General features: G+C 40.9%; 1 protein-coding gene across 2 annotated transcripts in view; it reads left to right on the forward strand.

Annotated features, from left to right (window-relative positions):
* Positions 1–26,315, forward strand: part of LOC124778849 (nucleolar complex protein 4 homolog A) — a 163,823-nt gene that overhangs the window by 26,369 nt on the left and 111,139 nt on the right. For both annotated transcript variants that reach the window (XM_047253673.1, XM_047253680.1), the window contains exon 3: positions 24,790–25,001. In XM_047253673.1, coding sequence (XP_047109629.1) covers positions 24,790–25,001 — 212 coding nt within the window. The remainder of the gene's footprint in view (positions 1–24,789; positions 25,002–26,315) is intronic.

Here is a 26,315-nt window from a genome sequence, read left to right on the forward strand (position 1 = left end):
TCTGCACTTCCGCCTCGACTGACATCTCTGCCCAAACTCTTTGCCTTTACAAATGTCTGCTTGTGTCTGTATATGTGTCGATGGATATGTGTGTGTGTGCGCGCGAGTGTATACCTGTCCCTTTTTCCCCCTAAGGTAAGTCTTTCCGCTCCTGGGATTGGAATGACTCCTTACCCTCTCCTTTAAAACCCACATCCTTTTGCCTTTCCCTCTCCTTCCCTCTTTCCTGATGAAGCAACCGTGGGTTGCGAAAGCTTGATATTTGTGTATGTGTTTGTGTGTTTTTCATTGTGTCTATCCACCAGCACTTTCCCATTTGGTAACTCACAGCATTTTTTAATATATTTTTCCCATGTGGAATGGTTCTTTTTTTTTTGACAACATACCTTTACTCATCCTCATAATTTTGATGGTCCTTCTCAAAGTAGTCTCCCATGAATGCGATGCACTTGTCCCAGCATTTCTGACAGTCTTCAAATACATACTGGAAACCATTATTTGAGAGGTCCTTCAAAATTGCCTCCGCAGCCTTCACCTCTGCTTCTGATGATTGATAATGCCTCCCACGAAGGCGTGTCATCATGTTAGGGAACAGAAAAAGTCCAGACTATGGGGAAGGTGAGGGATGCATTTCATGTTTATTTTTGCAAGATATTCAGCAACAACATTGGCAGTATGAGGCTGCGCATTGTCGTGGTGCAACATCCAGCCTGCTTCACGAAAATGTGGTCTTTTACACCTGATATGGACTTGCAATGTTTTCAGGACATCCCTGTAGTATTGTCCAGTTACTGATGTGTGTGCAGGTACAACATGCTGATACACCATTCCATGAATATCAAAGAATGAGATGACCATAACTTTTCCAGCAGAAGCAACCACTTTTGCTTTTTTGGGGGTTGTTGACGGAGAGTTCCACAGTGAGCTTTGCTGTTTGCTTTCAGGATCAAAATGATGTAGCCAAGTTTTATCAGTAGTGATTACATTTGAAAGAAACTCCGGATCTTGCTCTAACATCAACTTTAATTGCATGCAGACCTGCACATGAATGTCCTTTTGTTCGGGAATCAACAGTATTGGAACCCGTTGTCCACAAATATGTGTCATTTGTAATTTTTCTGTTGCCAACATGTGGATGGAACCCAATGAAATGTTCAGTATTTCAGAAAGTGATCTGGTAATTCATCAATCTTCTCTCACAGTGACAGCAGCACTGTTGATGTTTTCTTCCACAAGAGCAGTAACTGGAGCATCGGGTCCACTTCCTTTGAAATTGATTGTCTCCCCTCTTTAAACATTTTAAACCAACTTCGAGCTATGCTGTAGGGAAGAACAGACTCTCCATAGACCTCCTGACCGTCGGTGAGCTCTACAGTGGCATAAGTGCCACACTTCTGTAGAGCACCTAATAGCCTTTAAGCAGCTCTGTGCCGGCATTCACCTGCTAATACAACGATGGAAAGAGGAGTGTTGGGAGAGGTACGTGTTGAAATATGCTCACTATTTTTATTTACTTAAATTTGGCATATTTCGTGACAGTACCTTTTCCGTAAAATGTTTACAAGGTGATATTTGTCTTGGCTTCAGTTGTCTAGTGGAAGTATGATTCCACAATGCAGTTTCGTCGGCTGCAGAAATGACCTGGTTCAATGCGTTTGCCTCATTTTTGGTGCTTCAAATACCATTTCTTTGAATGTGGTTTCTTCTTAAAGTTTATATAAAAAAAAGTAGTAACATAATTCATTTTTTTCTGTTCACTTCCAAATTATTATGACGGCGACCTGCACATTGTTCTACCGTCAACACACACCAAGAGTTCACTGCCGACTGACTACAGTCAAAGACGACTCCAGCGTCAAAGACATTTTACACAACACACAAGCTTCCACTTGTAACCAGTCTCTTTGATATTCTTTGTCACATTTACTAATAGTAATCAATATGCTTTCACTCTCAAAAATATAAGTAAATTAGCATATAATAAGGCAAATTACAATAAAAAGTTCTGACCAAAAATATAAGAAAACATTTACAATGTGGTATCTGGTAGAAAATAACACGTCTCCCAGATCCATTACAGTGTCGACCATTGGGTGCCATACGTCACCTTCCGATGTCCGGATGAAGATAAGACATCTTTTTGGGTCTCAGACCCCAACAGGTGTCCGTGCCATTAACATCAATAGCGTGCTCTCTACCGATGCAAACGTGATTGCCGAGCACTTTGCTGAGCACTATGCTTGAACCTCTGCGTCGGAGAACCACACCCCTCCCCCAGCCTTTCACATCCTCAAACGGTGGATGGAAAGGAAAGTCCTCTTGCTCACTATATGCCACAGTGAACCCTATAATGCCCCATTTACAGAGTGGGAGCCCCTCAGCACCCCTGCACATTGCCCCGACACAGCTCCTGGGCCGGATCAGATCCACAGTCAGATGATTAAACATGTCTCGTCTGACTATATCTCCTTGTTGTCTTCAACCAGATCTGGTGCGACGGTGTCTTTCCACCACAATGGCAAGAGAGCACCATCATTCCGGTGCTAAAACCCAGTAAAAATCTGCTTGATGTGGATAGCTATTGGCCCATCAACCTCACCAATGTTCTGTGTAAGCTGCTGGAACATACGGTGTGTCAGCGGTTGGGTTGGGTCCTGGAGTCATGTGGCCTACTGGCTCCATGTCAGGGTGGCTTCCAGCAGGGTCGCTCTACCACTGATAATCTTGTGTCTCTCGAGTCTGCGATCCAAACAGGCTTTTCCAGATGCCAACACCTTCTTGCTGTCTTTTTTGACTTCATAAAGTATGCGACGCAACCTGGCTACATCATATCCTTGCCACATTGTATGAGTGGGGTCTCCGAGGCCCGCTCCCGGTTTTTATCCAAAACTTCCTGTCGCTCCGTGCTTTTCACGTCCAAGTTGGTGCCCCCCATATCTAGGAGAATGGGGTCCTGCAGGGCTCTGTATTGAGTGTATCTCCATTTTTAGTGGCCACTAACAGTGTAGCAGCAGCTGTTGGGTCATCAGTCTCACCTTCTCTGTATGCAGACGATTTATGCATTTCGTACTGCTCCTCCAGTACTGGTGTTGCCGAGTGGTTACTACAGGTAGCCATCCACAAGGCGTAGTCATGGGCTCTAGCCCATGGCTTCCAGTTTTCAGCCGCGAAGTCGTGTGTCATGCACTTCTATCGGTGTCATACCATTCATCCGGAACCTGAAATTTGCCTTAATAACAATCCACTCACTGTAGTGGAGACGTATCAATTCTTAGGACTGGTTTTCAATGACCGATTGACTTGGGTACCAAGCCCCCACAGAACGTATCTCTGCCTACGTAGATCAACACCTTCAACCCATTACATGCAGTCTCCCATCCTTCATCAAAGACACCAACCACTTTCTCGAACGCCTGGAATCCTTACCCAATCTGTTACCCCCCGGAAACCATCCATGTAACCATTGATGCCACTTCCTTATACACAAATATTCCGCACGTCCAGGGCCTCGCTGCGATGGAGCACTTCTTTTCACGCCGATCATCTGCCACCCTATTTAAAACCTCTTTCCTCATTACCTTAGCCTGCTTCATCCTGACCCACATCTTCTTCACTTTTGAAGGCCAGACATACCAACAATTAAAGGGAACAGCCATGGGTACCAGGATGGCCCCCTCGTACACCAACCTATTCATGGGTCGCTTAGAGGAAGCCTTCTTGGTTACCCAGGCCTGCCAACCCAAAGTTTGGTACAGATTTATTGACGACATCTTCATGATCTGGACTCACAGTGAAGAAGAACTCCAGAATTTCCTCTCCAACCTCAGCTCCTTTGGTTCCATCAGATTCACCTGGTCCTACTCCAAATCCCATGCCACTTTCCTTGACGTTGACGTCCATCTGTCCAATGGCCAGCTTCACACGTCCGTCCACATCAAACCCACCAACAAGCAACAGTACCTCCATTATGACAGCTGCCCACCCTTTCCACATCAAAAGGTCCCTTCCCTACAGCCTAAGTCTTCGTGGCAAACGAATCTGCTCCAGTCCGGAATCCCTGAACCATTACACCAACAATCTGAAAACAGCTTTCGCATCCCGCAACTACCCTCCCGACCTGGTACAGAAGCAAATAACCAGAGCCACTTCCTCATCCCCTCAAACCAGAACCTCCCACAGAAGAACCACAAAAGTGCCCCACTTGTGACAGGAGACTTTTCGGGACTGGATCAGACTCTGAATGTGGCTCTCCAGCAGGGATACGACTTCCTCAAATCCTGCCCTGAAATGAGATCCATCCTTCATGAAATCCTCCCCACTCCACCAAGAGTGTCTTTCCGCCGTCCACCTAACCTTCGTAACCTCTTAGTTCATCCCTATGAAATCCCCAAACCACCTTCCCTACCCTCTGGCTCCTACCCTCGTAACCGCCGCGGTGTAAAACCTGTCCCATGCACCCTCCCACCACCACCTACTCCAGTCCTGTAACCCGGAAAGTGTACACAATCAAAGGCAGAGCCACGTGTGAAAGCACCCACGTGATTTACCAACTGACCTGCCTACACTGTGAAGCTTTCTATGTGGGAATGACCAGCAACAAACTGTCCATTCGCATGAATGGACACAGGCAGACAGTGTTTGTTGGTAATGAGGATCACCCTGTGGCTAAACATGCCTTGGTGCACATCCAGCACATCTTGGCACAGTGTTACAGCGTCCGGGTTATCTGGATACTTCCCACTAACACCAACCTATCAGAACTCCGGAGATGGGAACTTGCCCTTCAGTATATCCTCTCTTCTCGTTACCCACCAGGCCTCAACCTCTGCTAATTTCAAGTTGCCGCCGCTCATACCTCACCTGTCATTCAACAACATCTTTGCCTTTGTACTTCCGCCTCGACAGACATCTCTGCCCGAACTCTTTGCCTTTGCAAATGTCTGCTTGTGTCTGTGTATGTGCGGATGGGTATGTGTGTGTATGCGAGTGTATACCTGTCCTTTTTTTCCCCTAAGGTAAGTCTTTCTGCTCCCGGGATTGGAATGACTCCTTACCCTCTCCCTTAAAACCCACATCCTTTCGTCTTTCCCTCTCCTTCCCTCTTTCCTGATGAAGCAACCGTTGGTTGCGAAAGCTTGAATTTTGTGTGTATGTTTGTGTTTGTGTGTCTATCAACCTGCCAGCACTTTTGTTTGGTAAGTCACATCATCTTTGTTTTTAGATATATTTTTCCCACGTGGAATGTTTCCCTCTATTATATTCAGACATTTAAATCTATAGACAAGCCTAATGGTGATGGTGATAGCTTCCCATGTATGTAATTTCTTATGTGTTGCATATTTAAAAGAAAAGCAGTTATCAACCAGGAGGTTGTACTGAGAAAAACTGTAGTTACAGTAACAATATTATGCAAAGGAAAGTTGCTACTCACCATATAGCATAGATGCCGAGTCACAGATAGGCACAACTTTCCTATTCATAATATTGTAACATTCCATCCTGGATTTTCCATTGCAGTTACAGTAAGGAAACATGAAAAAGAGCTACAGCTACAATTAAATTCGTACTGATGTTGATCTTTGTGGTACACTTGATGTCATCTGCTTATAGTGTCTTTTGCATTGCATTCACTCTTCATTTAATGAATCAGTATCTCTCTCTCCCTCCCCCCCCCCCCCCCCCTTCCCCCCTATAAACCATGGATCTTGCGATTGGTGAGGAGGCTTGCATGCCTCAGTGATACAGATAGCTATACCTTAGGTTCAACCACATTGGAGGTTTATCTGTTGAGAGGCCAGACAAACATGGTGTCCCTGAAAAGAGGTAGCAGTCTTTCAGTAGTTGCAGGGGCAACAGTCTGGATGATTGCCTGATGTGGCCTTGTAGCATCAACCAAAACGGCCTTGCTATGCTGGTACTGAGAATGGGTGAAAGCAAGGTGAAACTACAGCCGTAATTTTTCCTTAGGGCATGCAGCTTTACAGTATGGTTAAATGATGATGGGGTCCTTTTGAGTAAAATATTCCAGAGGTAAAACAGTCCCCCCATTTGGATCTCCGAGCAGGGAGTACGCAGGAGGACATTGTTATCAGGAGAAACAAAACTGGCATTCTACGGATGTCAGGTAGATTAGAAAATTTTTGAAGGTACTAGGTTAAAGTTATAGTGGAATTGGTGAAGTTCAGTGGCAGGAGGAACAAGACTTCTGGTCAGGTGAATACAGGGTTAAGAATACAAAATCAAATATGGGTCATGCAGGAGTAGGTTTAATAATAAATAAAAAATAGGAACCCAAATAAGCTACTATGAACAGCATAGTGAACAAATTACTGTAGCTGAGATAGACAAGTTTATATGCCAACTAGCTCCACAGATGATGAAGAGATTGAAGAAATGTATGATGGGAGAAAAGAAATTATTCAGCTAGTTAAGGGAGGTGAAAATTTAATAGTCATGGGGAACTGGAATTTGTTAGTAGGAAAGGAAGAGAAGAAAAAGTTGTAGCTGAATATGGACTAGGGGTAAGGAATGAAAGAGGAAGCCTCCTGCTAGAATTTTGCACAGAGCATAACTTAATCATAGCTGACACTTGGTTTAAAAATTGTGAAAGGAGGCTATATATGTGGAAGAGGCCTGGAGACACTGGAAGGTTTCAGATAGATTATCTAATGGTAAGAAAGAGATTTAGGAACCAGGTTTTAAATTGGCAGGGGCAGATGTGGACTCTGACCACAATTTATTGGTTATGAACAGTAGATTAAAGCTGAAGAAACTGCGAAAAGATTGGAAGTTGAGGGGATGGGACCTGAATAAACTGAAAGAGTTGAGAGTTTCAGAGAGAGCATTAGGGAACAATTGACGAGAACAGGGAAAAGAAATACAGCAGAAGAAGAATGGTAGCTTTTAGAGATGAAATAGTGAAGGCAGCAGAGTATCAAGTAGGTAAAAAAGACAAAGGCTAGTAGAAATCCTTGAGTAACAGAAAATATATTGAATTTAATTGATAGATGAAAAAATATAAAAATGCAGTAAATGAAGCAGGCGAAGAGGAATATAAACGTCTCAAAAATAAGCTCGACAGGAAGTGCAAAATGCCCTAACTAGATGACAGATGTAAGGATGTAGAAGTATACATCACTAGGGGTAAGACAGATACTGTCTACACGAAAATTAGAGAGACCTTTGGAGAAAAGAGAGCCATCTGTATAAATATCAAGGGCCCAGATGGAAAACCCATCCTAAGTAAAGAAGGGAAATTAAAAAGGTGGAACGAGTATATAGAGGTTCTATACAAGATGATGTATTTGAGGGCAATATTATGAAAATGGAAGAGGACATAGATGAAAATGAAATGGGAGATACGATTCTCCATGAAGAATATGACAGAGCACTGAAAGACCTAAGTCAAAACAAGGCCATGGGAGTAGACAACACTACATTAGAGCTACTGATAGCCTTGGGAGAGCCAGCCATGACAAAACTCTTCCATCTGATGAGCAAGATGTATGAAACAGGCAAAATACCCTCAGACTTCAAGAAGAATATAATAATTCCGATCCCAAAGAAAGCAGGTGTTGATAGATGTGAAAATTACCGAACTATCAGTGTAATAAGTCACAGTTGTGAAAAACTAAAACAAACTCTTTACAGACAAATGGAAAAATTGGTAGAAGTTGACCTCAGGGAAGATCAGTTTGGGTTCTGTAGAAATGTTGGAACATGGGAGGGAATACTGACCCTACGACTTATCTTAGAACATGGTTAAGGAAAGGCAAACATACGTTTCTAGCATCTGTAGAATTAGAGAAAGCTTTTGACAATTTTGACTGGAATATTCTCATTCAACTTCTCAAAGTGTCAGGGGTAAAAATACTGTAAGCAAAATGCTATTTACAATTTGTACAGAAACCAGATAACAGTTGTAAGAATAGAGGGTTACGAAAGCGAAGCAGTGGTTGTGAAGGGAGTGAGACGGGTTTGTAACCTATCCCTGATATTATTCAGTCTGTATATTGAGCAACAAAAGAAAAATTTGAAGTGGGAATTAAAATCCATGGAGAAGAAATAAAAACTTTGAGGTTTAACGATGACAGTATGATTCTGACAGTGACAGCAAAGGACCTGGAAGAATAGTTGAATGGAATAGACAGTGCCTTGAAAGGAGAATATAAGACAAACATCAACAAAAGCAAAACGAGGATAATGGAATGTAGTCAAATTAAATTGGGTGATGCTGAGGGAAAGAGATTGGGAATTAGATTAGGAAATGAGACACTTGAAGTAATAGATGAGTTTTGCTATCTGGGAAGCAAAATAACTGATGACGGTCGAAGTAGAGAGGATATAAAAGATTGACTGGCTATGGCAAGGAAAGTGTTTCTGAAGAAGAGTAATTTGTTAACATCGAGTATAGATTTAAGTGTCAGGAAGATGTTTCTGAAAGCGTTTGCATGGACGGAAGACCATAACAACAACATCTGATACTTGTGGTCAAACAAACTTCATTTTTTGTATCCAGAGATATTTGACATTAAATGTTACACCTGACTCACTGCCTGAACTGCAACAGCTTGCAGTTTGCATATCAGGACCAGATATAGATAATTTTTGGGGTATGATAAAGACATAAAAATATGATTTTTGCATATAATGTGTTGAAATCAACTGTTTCTAGAAGTTAAATGAAATCTGGAATGGTAAATGTAATTGCTTGTAATCAATCTGTTTCCAGTTTGATAATACATTTGTAGGAGAGCTATAATTAAATATAGAATCTGAATTGACAGGTATCAAAATTACCCACAAACATACTAAACCTCATGTTGTATGGTTATGCCTATATTATTTTACCTTTTAGCTATTCTTGAGTAGATAAAAATGAGGGAAGACAAACCACTCATCTGAAGGTGAGATAGGTGGGTGCTACATAGACACAGATCACATAATAGCACTAGCTTTGTCTAGTCTGCCAAATGCTTGCCAACCCACTGCCCCCTCCACCCTTCCTCATGTACAGATAGAGGCTAGAGAAAAGCAAAAAGCTTGAAAGCTATTCCAATTTTTGCATTAACTGCAGCCTTCAGCACTACTTCCGAAACTCTCAGACTGTCACCGTTCAACCTAACGTAGACCTGGGGCAACATTACAGATCAGTATGTCACTGCAACAGTGGGATGCCACTTCAACACATAATCCCACCGGAGAAAGGAACCTTTGGCTTAATGTGGAATGCAAACAGCATGTTGTTCCTGGTGAATTGAGGGGAAAGACTAGGTTAAAGGCAGACAAATATTCTTTGGTCTCCTACTACCTTTGGTTTCCAGGCAAGCACTTCATCACTAGACCATTGAACCTGCCTGTTACATTCCAAAAAATAATGTAGACCCAAAAAAATGACAGTATTGTGTTCTCTTTCTGTTGGCATGCATATAACGTCACATACCACAAAACTCCATTACATCATGAGACGAAGTTAGCATCTGGACTCAGTAGGTTCATTTCACCCAAACTTTTTTGATGTGTTAAGTGTATATACACCACTTGTAAATGAACTGTAAGCTGCAGGTTGGTGCTAACTTTCCCTTTCCTCTGTAATCCGCACTTAAATATTCATTATCAAACTAACTGTGATTTAACCAGTATCATTGAGTGAGAAGAACAGTTTGTACTAAGAACTCAGCAATGTTGAACTAAATCTGTTACAAATTCAAAGCCAAGATGAGAAAGAGGAGGAGATGCCATTTTTCAAAATACCACTTCTTTTCACAAGGTGTGACGGTTTAAATGAAAACAGAGGCCCAGCATCATTTTAGATTTAGTGCAGTACAAGAGAGATTGCATTCCTGCTTCTGTGTTTAATGCGATATGTTTTGACATTTTATGTGATCACCTCAGTTATGTAGCTGTCTTTACGGCTGGGTTGAAGCAGGGGGACTCCATTCATTGCTCTGTCATTTTCCTGGATCGTGTCCTCAAAGTCAGACTGCCTGAAGAATTTACTGTCTTTGATGCAGAATTATATGCAATCTTGCGGGCAGTGAAGCATATGAGACATTCTTCCAGTGCTGAATTTCTTGTCTGTTCCAATTCTGAGTGTGTGCTTCATTCTCTACAATATTTGTACCCAGCAGATAAAGTAGTCCAGAATATCCAGGATGCCCTCCTCCAGCTACAACAACTGGGGAAGGAGGTGTCGTTCTGCTGGGTACCTGGGCACAGGTGTATTGCGGGGAGTGAAAGGGTGGATCTAGCAGCCAAGGAGGCATGTAGTGATCCTGAGTTACTTCATTGTACCCTCTCCCTGCATGCTATAACCTTGCTGTTAGGGTACAAGGCACGTGTCAATGGGAAAACGATTGGCTGGAAGTGACCAACAATAAGCTCTGTCTAGTAAAGCCCATAACTTGGCTGTGTTGTACCTTCTTCCAACCATGTTAATGGGACAAGGTCCTTCTTACTCGTCTTCGTGTAGGCCACAGCCTTATGGTGCATGGCTTCTTACGCGAATGAGATAACCCTCCAGTGTGTGGTGCTTGTGGCGTGCAGATCACTGTGCACCTCATTTTATTGGACTGGATTTCATTTTCTGGCCAGTGGGCCCTGGCTGATTGGCCAACAGATCTGCAATCTATTTTAGCTAACATTCAAATATATGTTGTTAGAGTTTTAAAGTTTTATGAATTCTCCAATAGTTTTTTCAAGATTTTATGCAGATGGTTTTAATGTATAAACAGGGTGTCTGGCTCACCCATATTTTACATAAGTGGTCAGCCAGTGACATTTTCCTGTGCCTTCCTTTTAGTTCCTTTGTTGTTTTACTTGTGTACATTTTAGTAATTTTATCCACGTTCGTTTCTTTTAATGTGTGTTTAAAGCTGTTGACAACCTCGCCATTGAGAGCTCGTAAGCTCAAAGTCGCACACATAAGCACACAGTTCAGTTGAACATTATTGATGACAGAAATACTCTGCCTTAAACTGTGCAGGAATGTTTCAGTTTTCTCAAATTAATTCAGAGACAGTTCACAAATGTAGGACATGTATTGTGTAATTAAGTATTAAAGTAACCACATACTGTAGTGCAAATGGTTTTCGTATTCAGACCCCCCCCCCCCCCCCCCCCCCCCCCGATGAACCATGGACCTTGCCGTTGGTGGGGAGGCTTGCATGCCTCAGCAATACAGATAGCCGTACTGTAGGTGCAACCACAATGGAGGGGTATCTGTTGAGAGGCCAGACAAACGTGTGCATCCTGAAGAGGGGCAGCAGCCTTTTCAGTAGTTGCAGGGGCAACAGTCTGGATGATTGCTTGATCTGGCCTTGTAACAATAACCAAAACAGCCTTGCTGTGCTGGTACTGCGAACGGCTGAAAGCAAGGGGAAACTACAGCCATAATTTTTCCTGAGGACATGCAGCTTTACTGTATGGTTAAATGATGATGGCGTCCTCTTGGGTAAAATATTCCGGAGGTAAAATAGTTCCTCATTCAGATCTGCGGGAGAGGACTACTCAGTAGGATGTCATTATCAGGAGAAAGAAAACTGGCGTTCTACGGATTGGAGCATGGAATGTCAAATCCCTTAATCGGGCAGGTAGGTTAGAAAATGGAAAGGTTAAAGTTAGATATAGTGGGAATTAGTGAAGTTCGGTGGCAGGAGGAACAAGACTTCTGGTCAGGTGAATACAGGGTTATAAATACAAAATTAAATAGAGGCAATGCAGGAGTAGCTTTAATAAGGAATAAAAACATAGGAGTGCGGGTAAGCTACTACAAACAGCATAGTAAACGTATTATTGTAGCCAAGATAGACACGAAGCCCATGCCTACTACAGTAGTACAAGTTTAAATGCCAACTAGCTCTGCAGATGGTAAAGAAATTGATGAAATGTATGATGAGATAAAAGAAATTATTCAGATTGTGAAGGGAGACGAAAATTTAATAGTCATGAGTGACTGGAACTTGACAGTAGGAAAAGGAAGAGAAGGAAACGTAGTAGGTGAATATAGGGAGACGAAAATTTAATAGTCAGGGGTGACTGGAACTTGACAGTAGGAAAAGGAAGAGAAGGAAATGTAGTAGGTGAATATGGAATGGGAGTAAGGAATGAAAGAGGAAACTGCCTGGTAGAATTTTGCTCAGAGCACAACTTAATCATAGTTAACACTTTGTTCAAGAATCATGAAAGAAGGTTGTATACATGGAAGAAGCCTGACAATACTGGAAGGTATCAGATATATTATATAATGGTAAGACAGAGATTCAGGAACTAAGTTTTAAATTGTAAGACATTTCCAGGGGCAGATGTGGACTCTGACCACAATCTATTGTTATGAACTGTAGATTAAAACTGAATAAACTGCAAAAAGGTGGGAATTTAAGGAGATTGGGCCTGGATAAACTGACTAAACCAGAGGTTGTACAGAGTTTCAGGGAGAGCATAAGGGAACAATTGACAGGAATGGGGGAAAGAAATCCTATAGAAGAAGAATGGGTAGCTTTGAGGGATGAAGTAGTGAAGGCAGCAGATGATCAAGTAGGTAAAAAGACGAGGGCTAATAGAAATCCTTGGGTAACAGAAGAGATACTGAATTTAATTGATGAAAGGAGAAAATACAAAAATGCAGTAAGTGAAGCAGGCAAAAAGGAATACAAACGTCTCAAAAATGAGATCGACAGGAAGTGCAAAATGGCTAAGCAGGGATGGCCAGAGGACAAATGTAAGGATGTAGAGGCTTATCTCACTAGGGGTAAGATAGATACTGCCTACAGGAAACTTAGAGAGACCTTTGGAGAAAAGAGAACCATTTGTATGAATATCAAGAGCACAGATGGGAATCCAGTTCTAAGCAAAGAAGGGAAAGCAGAAAGGTGGAAGGAGTATATAGAGGGTCTATACAAGGGCGATGTATTTGAGGAAAATATTATGGAAATGGAAGAGCATGTAGATGAAGATGAAATGGGAGACATGATACTACGTGAAGAGTTTGACAGAGCACTGAAAGACCTAAGTCGAAACAGGGCCCCCGGAGTAGACAACATTCCATTAAAACTACTGGCGGCCTTGGGAGTGCCAGTCCTGACAAAACTCTACCATCTGGTGAACAAGATGTATGAGACAGGCGAAATACCCTCAGACTTCAAGAAGAATATAATAATTCCAATCCCAAAGAAAGCAGGTGTTGACAGATGTGAAAATTACCGAACTATCAGCTTAATAAGTCACAGCTGCAAAATACTAATGCGAATACTTTACAGATGAATGGAAAAACTGGTAGAAGCTGACCTCGGGAAAGATAAGTTTGGATTTCATAGAAATATTGGAACACTTGAGGCAATACTGACCCTACGACTTAACTCAGAAGATTGATTAAGGAAAGGCAAACCTACCTTTCTAGCATTTGTAGACTTAGAGAAAGCTTTTGACAATGTTGTCTGGAATACACTCTTTCAAATTCTGAAGGTGGCAGGGGTCAAATACAGCGAGTGAAAGGCTATTTACAATTTGTACAGAAACCAAAAGGCAGTTATAAGAGTCGAGGGGCCTGAAAGGGAAGCAGTGGTTGGGAAGGGAGTGAGACAGGGTTGATGCCTATCACCAATGTCATTCAATCTGTATATTGAGCAAGCAGTAAAGGAAACAAAAGAAAAATTCGGAGTAGGTATTAAAATCCATGGAGAAGAAATAAAAATGTTGAGGTTTGCGATGACATTGTAATTCTGTCAGAGACAGCAAAGGACTTGGAAGAGCAGTTGAACGGAATGGACTGTTCTTGAAAGGAGGATATAAGATGAATATCAACAAAAGCAAAACTAGGATAATGGAATGTAATCGAATAAAGTCGGGTGATACTGAGGGAATTAGATTAGGAAATGAGACACTTATAGTAGTAAATGAGTTTTGTTATTTGGGGAGCAAAATAACTGATGATGGTTGAAGTAGAGAGGATATAAAATGTAGACTGGCAATGGCAAGGAAAGTGTTTCTGAAGAAGAGAAATTTGTTAACATCGAGTATAGATTTCAGTGTTAGGAAGTCATTTCTGAAAGTATTTCAATGGAGTGTACCCATGTATGGAAGTGCAACATGGACGAAAAATAGTTTGGACAAGAAGAGAATAGAAGCTCTCGAAATGTGTTGCTACAGAAGAAGCTGAAGATTAGATGGGTAGATCACATAACTAATGAGGAGGTATTGAATAGAATTAGGGAGAAGAGGAGTTTGTGGCACAACTTGACTAGAAGAAGGGATCGGTTGATAGGACATGTTCTGAGGCATCAATGGATCACCAATTTAGTATTGGAGGGCAGCGTGGAGGGTAAAAATTGTAGAGTCCATTTGAACAAAAATAAATATTTTCTGTTTCCTCTATCATTCTACTTCAGTTATTCTTTATGTGTTCTTTGCAAGTTTTAACACAGTTCACAGAAAAGTACTCGAATACTTCCATAATTCACAAATAGTCTTGGGCACATTCGAGTAATTTAGGAGTCCATTCAACAAATAGCAGAAACATTGAGCTGTTGACAGGCACACAAAAAGAGAAGAAAGATTTACTAGCTTTCGGAATCAATCCTGTCTTGAACTAGAGTACAAATACACACACAAAAGCCACACATACTCACATGCAAGCGCACGCACATATGTATGGAGTGCAGCCATGTATGGAAATGAAACATGGACGATAAATAGTTTAAACAAGAAGAGAATAGAAGCTTTCAAAATGTGTTGCTACAAAAGAATGCTGAAGATTAGATGGGTAGATCACATAACTAATGAGGAGGTATTGAACAGAATTGGGGAGAAGAGGAGCTTGTGGCACAACTTGACTAGAAGAAGGGATCGGTTGGTAGGACATGTTCTGAAACATCGAGGGATCACCAATTTAGTACTGGAGGGCAGCGTGGAGGGTAAAAATCGTAGAGGGAGACCAAGAGATAAATACACTAAGCAGATTCAGAAGGATGTAGGCTGCAGTAGGCACTGGGAGATGATGAAGCTGGCGCAGGATAGAGTAGCATGGAGAGCTGCATCAAACCAGTCTCAGGACTGAAGACAACAACAACAACATTCAGACATTAGTCAACTTGATAACATGAAGATCACTTTCTGCTTATGGGAGGGGGTGGGGTGGGGGGCGCAAAAGTGTTGATGGGTGGGGAGGGGTGTTTTTTCCATTTGAATTGGGTCCAGCACTGTTGACGTGCATAGTGTTAGTGACAGCAGTGTGAACAACGGTGCTCACTACAAATGGTTTATAATTTTGAAGGGTATTCATAAATATTACAAGGTGTACAACTTTTCTTCCGCTGTTTGCCGATAGGTGGCGACAACGGTAAGTAGCGGTCAAAAGAAACAGATCGCAGATATCAGGCAGTTAACTTGGACCTCAGTCAACATAACATCATTCAAACATTACTCGATTTGTGTCTGCATCATAAAGTTGTTTTTGATTGAAAATGTCAGTTTACGAGCGTAATTCTCGTCATTTGTGGTAGGTGTTACTGTTTTGTTTCAGTATGAAGAAAACTACGGCTGAGTCTCATCAAATGCACTCAAGTGCGGATGGTAAGGACGCTGTTAGTGAAAGAACATATTGTGAGTGGTTTCAATGCTTCAAGAATGGTGATTTTAACGTCATAGACCAGCATAGTGGTGGAAGAGAGAATGTTTTCGAAGATGCAGAATTGGAGACATTACTGAGTGAACACTCACTTCAAATTCAAGAAGAATTGGCATGGTTAGTGGTAGTGATACAGCAAGCCATTTCAAAATGTCTCAAGGCTATGGGCATGATTCAGAAAGAAGGAACTTGGATCCCGTGTGAGCTGAAACCAAGAGACGTTGAACGGCATTTGTGTGTTTGTGAACAGATGCTTCAAAGGCAAAAACAAAAGGGATCTCTGCATTGCATTGTGACCGAGGATGAAAAATGGGTTCATTACGATAACCCTGAACGCAAAAAACATGGGGATATCCAGGCCATATTTCCTCATCAACGGCCAAACCAAATGTTCACGGCTACAAGATCATGCTCTGCATTTGGTGGAACCAGTTCGGCATCGTATACTATGAGGTGTTAAAACCAAGTGAAACAATCACAGGTGCTCATTATCGAATGTGTTTGAGGAGAGCAGTAAAAGACAAACAGCCGCAATACAGTGAGAGGCACGGTAAAGTGATTTTGCAGCATGACAACGCTTGACCCCACGTTGCAAAAGAGGTCAAAAGATACTTGGAAACTTTAAAATGGGAAGTCCTACCCCAGCTGCCGTATTCTCCAGACATTGCTCCCTCTGACTATCACGTGTTGAGATCAATAGCGCATGGCCTGACTGACCAACACTTCCTATCTCATGAAGAAGTCACAAATTGGATCGATTCGTGGATCGCTTCAAAAGATGAACAATTTCTTTTATGTGGGATTTGTACACTGCCTGAAAGATGGGAGAAAGTAGTGGCCAGCGATGGAAAATACTTTGAATGATACATGTGTAACCAATTTGTTTCATTAAAGCCTCAAATGTTGGGGAAAAAATGGTGAAAGCAAAGTTGTACACATTGTATTATTTTAAATTATTCACTCCACACTTTGAATATAGATGCTGTTTTGTACACATCTGCATCTCGAATTGTAGAAATCTTTCCTGTGTAATAGAAAATTTAATACAAATTGTAGTATGATACTACACTTGACAGAATTCCACTGTATATGTCAGCCTGTGTGTCTTGAATAAAATTGGTGCTGGTGCTTCATATTCTGCTACAAATACTGTTTTTCCTATTCTGTAATTTTTTTATGAATATTACAGAGAATATTTTTTTCTTACATTCTGACATTTTGAAACAGACGCTGCATATAATCAACATAGTTGTGCTCCATAAATGGGTATTACGTTGCAGTCATATCAAAGACAGCAAAAAGTGGAAGCACGTATAATACGTAGTTTTCTCCCATTACCATTAAAGTATGATTTGGCCCTAAGTATAAACTTTTTGAACTTGGTATATAACTCACACACTTGTGACTGCTGTTGAAGTGTGTTTCGTTAGCTCAAGTGGAAAGCAAAACCTCTTGTCATCAGTAAAGTACCACATGAAAATATTGTGTGGAGTTATGGGTTTCTGAATGGGGCACCTTTTATTGGGCAGTTGAATGACCAGTCCATTGTTGAAGCAGATTTATGGGAGCTTCCTTTGCCACTAACTTGGAACTCATTAGCACATTAGCAGAAACAAAGTCTGCATTATCATGTTGGCATTGAAGTACAACTTATTTACCAACACTGCACGAATACATTAACTTTTTGCGAATTATAAAGTTTGTAAATTCATATGACATTGTTGCCCGAGATAGCTTGGTCAACAAATTCAAAAGGCAGACACTATGAGGTAGTGGTTTTACTGTATTCTATAAAACTGTTCTTCTCAGGCAGCATTGCCTAAGGAAAGACATTAACAATTATGAGAAGGATAGATTGGTATTCACCATAAAGATGACACGTTAAGTTGCAGACAGGCACAACGGAAAGACTGTTACACACTGAGCTTCCAGCCAAAGCCATCTTCGAAAAAGAAGAGAAAACACACACACATTCACGCGAGCAGGCACTCCTCATGCACATGGGACCGCTGTCTCTGACCTGAGTCTTGCCTTAGTGACCAGAGATAGTTGTCATATGTGCATGAGTGTGCATGCTCATGTGAACACGTGTGTGTGTGTGTGTGTGTGTGTGTGTGTGTGTGTGTGTGTGTGTGTGTGTGTGGTTTTATTTTTTTTTCTGAAGAAGGCCTTGGTCGAAAGTCGACCTGAGTCTGGCTTGAATGGCTGCAGATAGGGGTCATGTGTGCAAGTGTGTGCCTGCTCATGTGTGTGTGTGTGTGTGTGTGTGTGTGTGTGTGTGTGTGTGTGTGTGTTTTCCTTTCTTTTCTGAAGATGACTTTGGCTGAATGCTCAGTGTGTAATGGTTTTATTGGTGTGCCTGTCTGCAACTCAATGTGTCATCTTTACGGGAGTAACAATCTATCCTTTTCATACTTGTTGGTATTCCAACCTGGACTTTCCAAAGAAAGACATTCCTGTTTCACTAATACCTATTGGATGTAAATAAATTCTTTATTTGGCATTAGTGCCCAATTTTGGTCTTAGGTTATTGTTGAGCTATGCTATAGGTGTGCTGAAAGTGACCTTCTAAGATAAAAACCAGGCGGAAGTGTAGAATAAAGCTCAACCAAACTTCCTTTTTCAGAAATTTTGATGTCTTTGAATAAGTGTTGCAATTCAGTGTAGATATCTATGATAGGTGTAGTGTTGTAATTGTGTTGAAATGTTGTCTTGTCACCAATGTCTTAGTGTCCGTCTGCATAAGACACTAAAAAGAAGAGCTACGTGGCACCACCCTTCTCTATCACGTTTTTACTACACTTTATTCAGATGTTATAAAACTCACACTGACTAAGCAACATGATTTTTTCTTTTTTTCTTTTATGTATGTACAGACAAATCTTCCATCACCTTAGACAACTTGTGTTTTGCTTTTTTGACTTAGTTTTCAACCTTTCAAAACATACAACAAACACTGTGTTTTGGCAGCTTTCTGCCATCCCCTTCTTGCCCAAATACAAGTCATCAAAATGTTTTCCACATAAAAGATTTGAACCAATTTCTACTTGTTTGAAACCTGTTGCACCAACAGATGTTAGGAACCAAGACTGATAACAGCACTTCGTACAAAACGGCCACTGGTTTTAAATACTGTTTTGTCACAAACATTCTTTTCTGTTTCTTGAGATACTTAACTGTATAGAATGGTGATTGATAACCCAAAATAAGCCAAACAAATAAATCATTTTTCACATTTCACTGCTGCAATTCCACATGCAATAGGACAGGTAAGTTTTTCATCCTAATGTAAAGTTTGTAGAAGCTGTAGTTTTCTATCCTACTCGGTGTAGATAACAAAAGTTCAGTATCAGTCTGCTCACAGTGACTACTGGAATAAATTGCTGTTTTGAATGGTTGGTAACAATTAGGATCATGCATTGGACAGCTGGCTTGGAACAGAGTCCAAAGTGCAGTAAGGTGCTCATAAATGTACAAGATCAGTTCAGAGTGAATCCAAAAGAAAGAAAACCGTGAAACAAGCAACTGCCAATCTCAGTATCAAATGGTAACAAGCAAATGGCACTATCTGGTTGTATGCTGATATTTAAGTGGAGAACTTAGCAAAAGGGCATACCCATTGTGCTTTCGGGTTGAGCCACTGCAGAGCCACGAGTAATTGTTACTATTGCCAACCATAGCATTTCATACTCCGTATCAATTCTGCAATAGGGCAAGGAACCCGAATAACTGTCGAACACAAGATGTATTCTATAGGCTAACATTTTCTAAACTGCTTTCATTGTTTGAAAGGTGGTTTGTAGAATTTCAAACACTTTTTGGAGCAATGTAGGTAAACTTATGGAATATAATTCTCTGTTAACCATACAAGAACATTTGGAGATCTGAAATGTCTTGCTTTGTCCATAGTTGGAATTCCTTGTTGATGGGTATTAGATATATTATGTTGTGAAAGTTCTCAGTAGATCAGAGATTGATTTCATTTTTGCCACTTCCAGCACATACATAAAAGGAAAAAGGTAACTGCAGTAACTTCATGCAGTTATGTAATATTACAACAAAAGAGCGAAGTGACCAAATCATTTCTTCTCTACAGCAGAGTAGTTATTACATTCTTGCCAGTCTGATTGATATCTTTTTTTGAATGTCTGAAACTGCCCTTTTTCTGCTAACTGTTTGATTTTTTATGGCTGTTTGTATGTTGTGTTTTTTTATGTACCAACATAGAGTGTCTACAGTTTTTTTCATTTTTTGCATGGACTTTGCTGTGGGAACCATCAGGTTTTGTCTTCTGAATGGAAAGGGTGCTACAGTATTTTATGAAACAAAGTGAAGCTTCACCGGGATTTAGAGGATGTGTGATATTATGTCAATGATTACAAAATTGAGTCAAATTTACAAAGAACTTGGCAGTATGAGCCCACTTATCAGTACAATGTTGCACTCCCTTTGCCATGAATACGTATGGTTGGGAAGTGCATCGTAAATCCATTGTATCTTCTCCTGATGAAAACTCTCCCACAACTGTTGTATTTGGTCCTTGATATCCCGTATACTGGAACTGGGGTGTAGTTGACATCCAAGCTGATCTCACGTGTTCTGTTGGGCACAGATATAGGTATCTTGGTGGCTGCAGGAGTACCACATCACGTTCACAGAGAAAGTACCATGTGTGGACAAGCATTATCCTGCTGAAAAATGACATAACAATAGTGTTGCATGAGAGGTAACGCATAAGGATACAAGATGTACGTGACATAAGATTGTGCCATCTGAATTACCACAATCACTACCAGCCATGTCCAGAAATCATACTCAGTGGCTCCCCACACCATGTTGTCGGCAGTAACACTGCTGTCTGTGCCTCTCCAAGACAATGGACGAATGAGACGTCTTCCGAGGTTGCCACAGCCCTCGCTGGCAATGGTCATGTGGGGTAGTGTGCAACTTCATCGATGAACACAGTGCACTGCCATTCATCAGCAATTCATGCTTTCCTGTCGTGACACCATTGCAAACACAACCATTTGTGTTGCAACATTAATGGCAGTCTATGCATTGGACAGTAATTCCATAGTATGGCTGCTGCTAGTCTCTGACTGACGGTGCAGAATGACATAGAATTTTGCCGGGGGTCTATTACTTGCTTTGAGATGGTAGGTGCAGATGAGAAGAAATTACAATGTGCTTGGTGCACAGCGATCCTCCCTTGTCTCGATCAGATGTTGTCAACCAGATCCTTGATGATGAGTATGCCTGCCCTCACATATCCATACGGTCCAACATTGGCCGTCTGCCACATCTGGATGTCCCAGAATTTTGGGTATTGCAGGATTTGACCATTGGACCAAATGGAGATACACAATGGGGCTCCTTTCAAACTTTGTCAGGTGCTGGTAACACTGTCTAACATGGTATGTGGCACCTCCACGTCCTTCTCAGAGGTCTCTCAACATCTGATGCTGTTCATGCCCCACATATACTGGACCAGGCCTAGCAGCAACACTAAACACAAACAACATTAATGTACTCTGGTAGCCATTCTACCTGTTACAGAAAATTGCAACTCTAATCATTTACATATTCGCTGACGGTGAAGTTTCATTGACATTCAACCATGTCTTCTGGGTGCTTCATAGGCAGGGTAATTTATAAATGTTACCGTAGCAATGTATTTAGCTCTTTGTGTAACCAGTGCTCTCAAACAGGTCTTTCCCAGACAGACAAATATTCAGTGATGAAGTGTCTAAACAAGAAAAAGAGAGAAAATTATAATCATCATAAATTGCAATATACAGTAGTATTGTTGCTAGTTTCTTATAGTGTAGCTCTGGTTTAGCAATGGATTTTCTAATGTACAGACAATGTATTCCTTCTTCCTCAACATAGTGAAAGATATAAATGAAAATAGCTGTGCCTATTCATTATCTTTTATGACTTAACAAAGACTTTTCGACTTTGTAGACCACGAAATACCACTACAAAGACAAGGCATAAGGAGTTAAGGGCAAGGCATTCAGTTAATTTCAATATTATTTGATCAGCAACATTAGTTGATCTCATGTGGTGCAATATTTAAGGCCAACTCAATTCAGGAACAAAGAATACTTTTTGGGTGAAAAATGAGTATGTGATGTTAGTTAATAAGTTTGTGAATGTTTATTTAGTGACCAGAATTAGATTTTCACTCTAGTGAGTTGGGGATTCTTGCATTGGCATCTAATACGAGATCGTTTATCCTGCCGTGATTGTATTTATTAACAATCAAGCGACAGATCAGTTTTGACACCTTGGTCATTGTCAAGTGAACATGATCAGTTAGATCACATGTCACTCCTCATAAAATAAACATGTGTTGGTGACAGTGCATGATAGCGAACAAAAAACGTTAAAGCAGTGGCAGATACAGAAAAAACTCAAGGAGGTGGTGCTAAATATTTCTGCTTCTGAATGTAAACTAGCTTCCTAATCTGCAATTAGTTCATATTTATAACGCTACATATAGAAGGTTCTGCGTACAAGAAAACAATAGAATATTCATGACTTCTCTCGAACAAATGCCATACGGAATATCGTATCGAGATCACTAGAATGGCCGTGGCTTTTCTCATAGGTATGTGTTAGCTACCAGAGAGAAACGTTTAAAATACAATGACGCATGTGCTACATAGGAAAGTACAACTACTCGTTAACTCAATTCAGTCGAGTCGACTGAATTGAGAAACAAACGAATAGCATGTGGGATGACTGATGAGGGCGGCATGGGTAACAATGGGGGTGCCCCCCCCCCCGCCCCCCCCTGCCCCATAAGTATCCACCACTGCATTAAAGACAGCACTTTCAGTGGTTGACATGTATTGTCATGTCTTAATACCTTCAAATAATTTTTATTTTATTGGCTTGATCTTTTTCTAGTAGGTCGTGTATGATGAGTGACAAACATATTCCCAAAATTGGGCAGTAACTAGCATAATTATTAATAAATATTGGATAAATACTGTTGAGATATTCATTTTGTCCATTTACTGAAGTACACAAAGTACAATACATCCACCTATGAGAGTGATTGTTAAAAACATGAAATTTTTAGATGGCACAGCAAACAGTAAATATAAGACATAAGAGTATTATCAAATTCCTTTCAAAAAACAGTGCAACACTATGTAACCTACATTTTAAACTGTTTCCAGCAGAGCTTTTAGTGACAAACCACAGGGTTTCATACCCAAGTTGAAAGCTTTTCGCCTGATAATCTGTTTTCACAGGAATGCTTTAGGTTCACTGAATAGTATTGCAGCAGTGTAACTCACTGCCATTAATGGAGGAGTATGCATTGCACTTATTGCATAATATTTTCTCTGCTTGATTATGTTATGGTAACTGTTCAAACGAATATGAAAGTGAAAAAAACTGTTAATGTAAAGTGAATACAGACTTGTTTACTTGATCCAGCCATCCAGACCTTTTTTTTTACCCATAGTTTTTCCTATTCATTCCAGATGAATGATGAAATAGTTCATACTTATAGACCATCGCCAGCACATTCCCCTTCAGTATCCCTTTTAAATGGAAATAAATTCTTAACCTAGCATGCCTGTTGTTGTTATATCACTGTCACTCTGTAATTTCATAATTGAGCATTTCATTATTCTGATATCTTTCTTTTAATAAGTTGCAAGTGTATTCTGTGACCTTGCGCCATTGATACAGTAGTCCATTGGAACAAAAATAAGTATTTTCTGTTTCCTCTATCATTCTACTTCAGTTATTCTTTATGTGTTCTTTGCAAGTTTTAACACAGTTCACAGAAAAGTACTCGAATACTTCCATAATTCACGAATAGTCTTGGGCACATTCGAGTAATTTAGGAGTCCATTCAACAAATAGCAGAAGCATTGAGCTGTTGACAGGCACACAAAAAGAGAAGAAAGATTTACTAGCTTTCGGAATCAATCCTGTCTTGAACTAGAGTACAAATACACACACAAAAGCCACACATACTCACATGCAAGCGCACACACATATGTGCCTCTACATGGTGCCATCTAGATGCGCAGTGCCATGACTGTGGTTCTGCAGGTGGTCTGGGTGGAGAGGATATTATGTCAGGTGGGGTGGGTAGAGGCAGAGGAACATGGGAGGCAGGAGGAGAAGTTGGAGCGGAGTAGCTAGTGGCTCAAGGCGAGGTATCTAGTTTGCTGGCTAGGAGTCCAGGAGGGTGGGGGAAGAATGGCAAGTGTCTGGGGTTGGCATGTGATACACGGCAGCCAGCTAGTGGTGAGTTGTGCATGATGAAGATGCCATAGGGACATTTTTTGGGAGAGAGTGCTAGGACAGAGAGATAGGTAACTGTTGGGTGGAGGGTATGGGGACAGTCGGTTAATACAGACTGAGGCCAGGAGGGTTAAGGAGCGAAGGATGCACTGCAAGGATAATGCCCATCTGCAGAATTCAGAAAATCTGGTGGTGGAGGGAGGAATGCAGATGACCCGGTTTGTGAAGCTGCCTTGTAATCGAGCATTTTGTGCTCAGCTACATGTTGTGCCACTGACTTGTCAGCTCTGCTCTTGGCCATAGATTGGCAGTGGCCATTCATTCTGGTGGACAGCTGCTTGGTTTCATCATACCAACGTAAAAAGCTGTGGAGTGATTGCAGTAGAGTTAGTATATGGCATGACTGCTTTCACAGGTGGTCCTGCCTCTGATGGGTTAGGATAAGCCTGTAGCCAGATTGGTAGAAAGTGCTGGGTGGGGGAATTGGGCAGGTCTTCCACCTGGGTCTTCCACAAGGACATGTTCCTTGAGGCAAGGGGGTTGGGAGTGGCATACAGATGTACTAGGATGTTGTGTAGGTTGGGTGGTTGTGGAATATCACTTTAGGAATGCTGGGAAGGATTTTGGATATGATGCTCCATTTCAGGGCATCGTGAATAATAATCAAAGCTCTGATGAAGGATATGGTTCAGTTTTTCCAATCCAAGGTGATAATGGGTGACGAGGGGACTACTCTGTTGTAACTGATTCTTGGGGGTGGTGGGAGGATTAGGGGTGTGTGAGGATATGGCATGGGAAATCTTTGCAGACTAGGTTTGGAGGCAGTGGCTATGCTTAAACGCCCATTAAGTGATTCTGAATTACTGTATTAACATTTGTCTGTCTTATTGCAGAGAGTGATGCAGAACAAATTTATAAATTGTGGCTGCGAGAAAGATATGAGGAATACTTCGACAAGTTGTTGTGGACCATAGAGAAAGGAAAACTTGCAGCACAGTTACAAGCTCTGTCGAGTGCTGTGAAACTTTACATTGTACTGGAAGGAAGATACCCATTGGAGAATACAATAAATAGTGAATACTATTTTCCTTTGAACAGGTTAAAGGTAAACCTACTTTTTTGCTTTTTGTGGCTTGCTGTGCAAGTACTATTAATCTCCCAAATTTCTTTCTTAGTGAAGAGATATTGTTGTTTCTGAATATATATTTATCTTTTATGTCATGCTGAGAAAGTAGGAAGATTTTCTCTTTACGCTTTTCACACTGGATCTTGTTTAGTCTTATTTGTTTGACTCAGGTATTTAAATAAGTAAAATTAAAATGTTGTGTAAGGGGTGACCAAAAAGTTTTCATTAAAGGTGCTGCTGCATTGCATATGCAATGTAGTGTAACTCTAATGTGGGTATATAAGCATTGACACGTAGTCATAGGATTAGCGTGTGATTCATGTCTTTCTGATGTGCATGTGGTAAACCCAGAATCATAAATTAGGGTGACATTATTACCAAATGCATCCATACAGGACCAAAGTACTATTATTATTTTCTGCTAAAGAACAAACATCGGAGACATCCATTAGAGAATGAAGGATGTGTATGGAGGAGCACATCTGTCAAAAATCACTGTTGTGGAATGGTGCGACAGGGGTGATCTCCCCCATGCAGTTAAAAAAAGTTCTGATGGGTCGATGATTTCTGTCGGACAAGGATGTCCAGCAGGCAGTTACAATCTTCTTCACACAGCAGGACACAGTGTTTTATCAAATGGGTATCTTCAATCTTGTGCATCGGTTGGATGATTGCTTCATTGCACATGAAACCTTCTGCCTGATTGGCGTTCCGATTCTGAAGTGGAAACTTTTTGATCACCCCTTATAATTCACACCTAAAACTAGCGGAAATCTAATGTGCCATACAGTACAAAATCTTTCAAGCATTATAGATGACTGATATATTTGACGTATTATTTCTGACTCTTGTTTTCATTACTACAAGTAATAAACAATGCTAATTAAAATTCTAGTCTTGTTCTGATTTCCATGGGAAACTCTCATTAAAATTAAATAATAGAAAGGTGTAATATATATGATTCTAAAAGAATGAGAATTAATTTTCTGAAAAAGTATGGTGTTTTAACTCTGCGTAGATACTGGGGATAACAGTTGCCGTATTACATAGCTTGAGACCTCTGTTATGCATCATACATGACAACCACAGGATATTTCATCTATTAGTGTTGCCTGTATTACTGTATCAGCTTGCCCATTCCACCCAGATTGAGTATTAGTGTTTCAGTGTGTTGCATTGTGGCACACAGACTGCAGTTGTCAAATGTGAATACATTCAATGAAGCATAGGCAGTAGACATTTCAACAGCTTACAAGCTACAAAGGCAGTCACTTCGGTCCAATAATTGACTTT

This window comes from Schistocerca piceifrons, chromosome 1 (assembly GCF_021461385.2).
Source record: "Schistocerca piceifrons isolate TAMUIC-IGC-003096 chromosome 1, iqSchPice1.1, whole genome shotgun sequence".
Taxonomy (NCBI): domain Eukaryota; kingdom Metazoa; phylum Arthropoda; class Insecta; order Orthoptera; family Acrididae; genus Schistocerca; species Schistocerca piceifrons.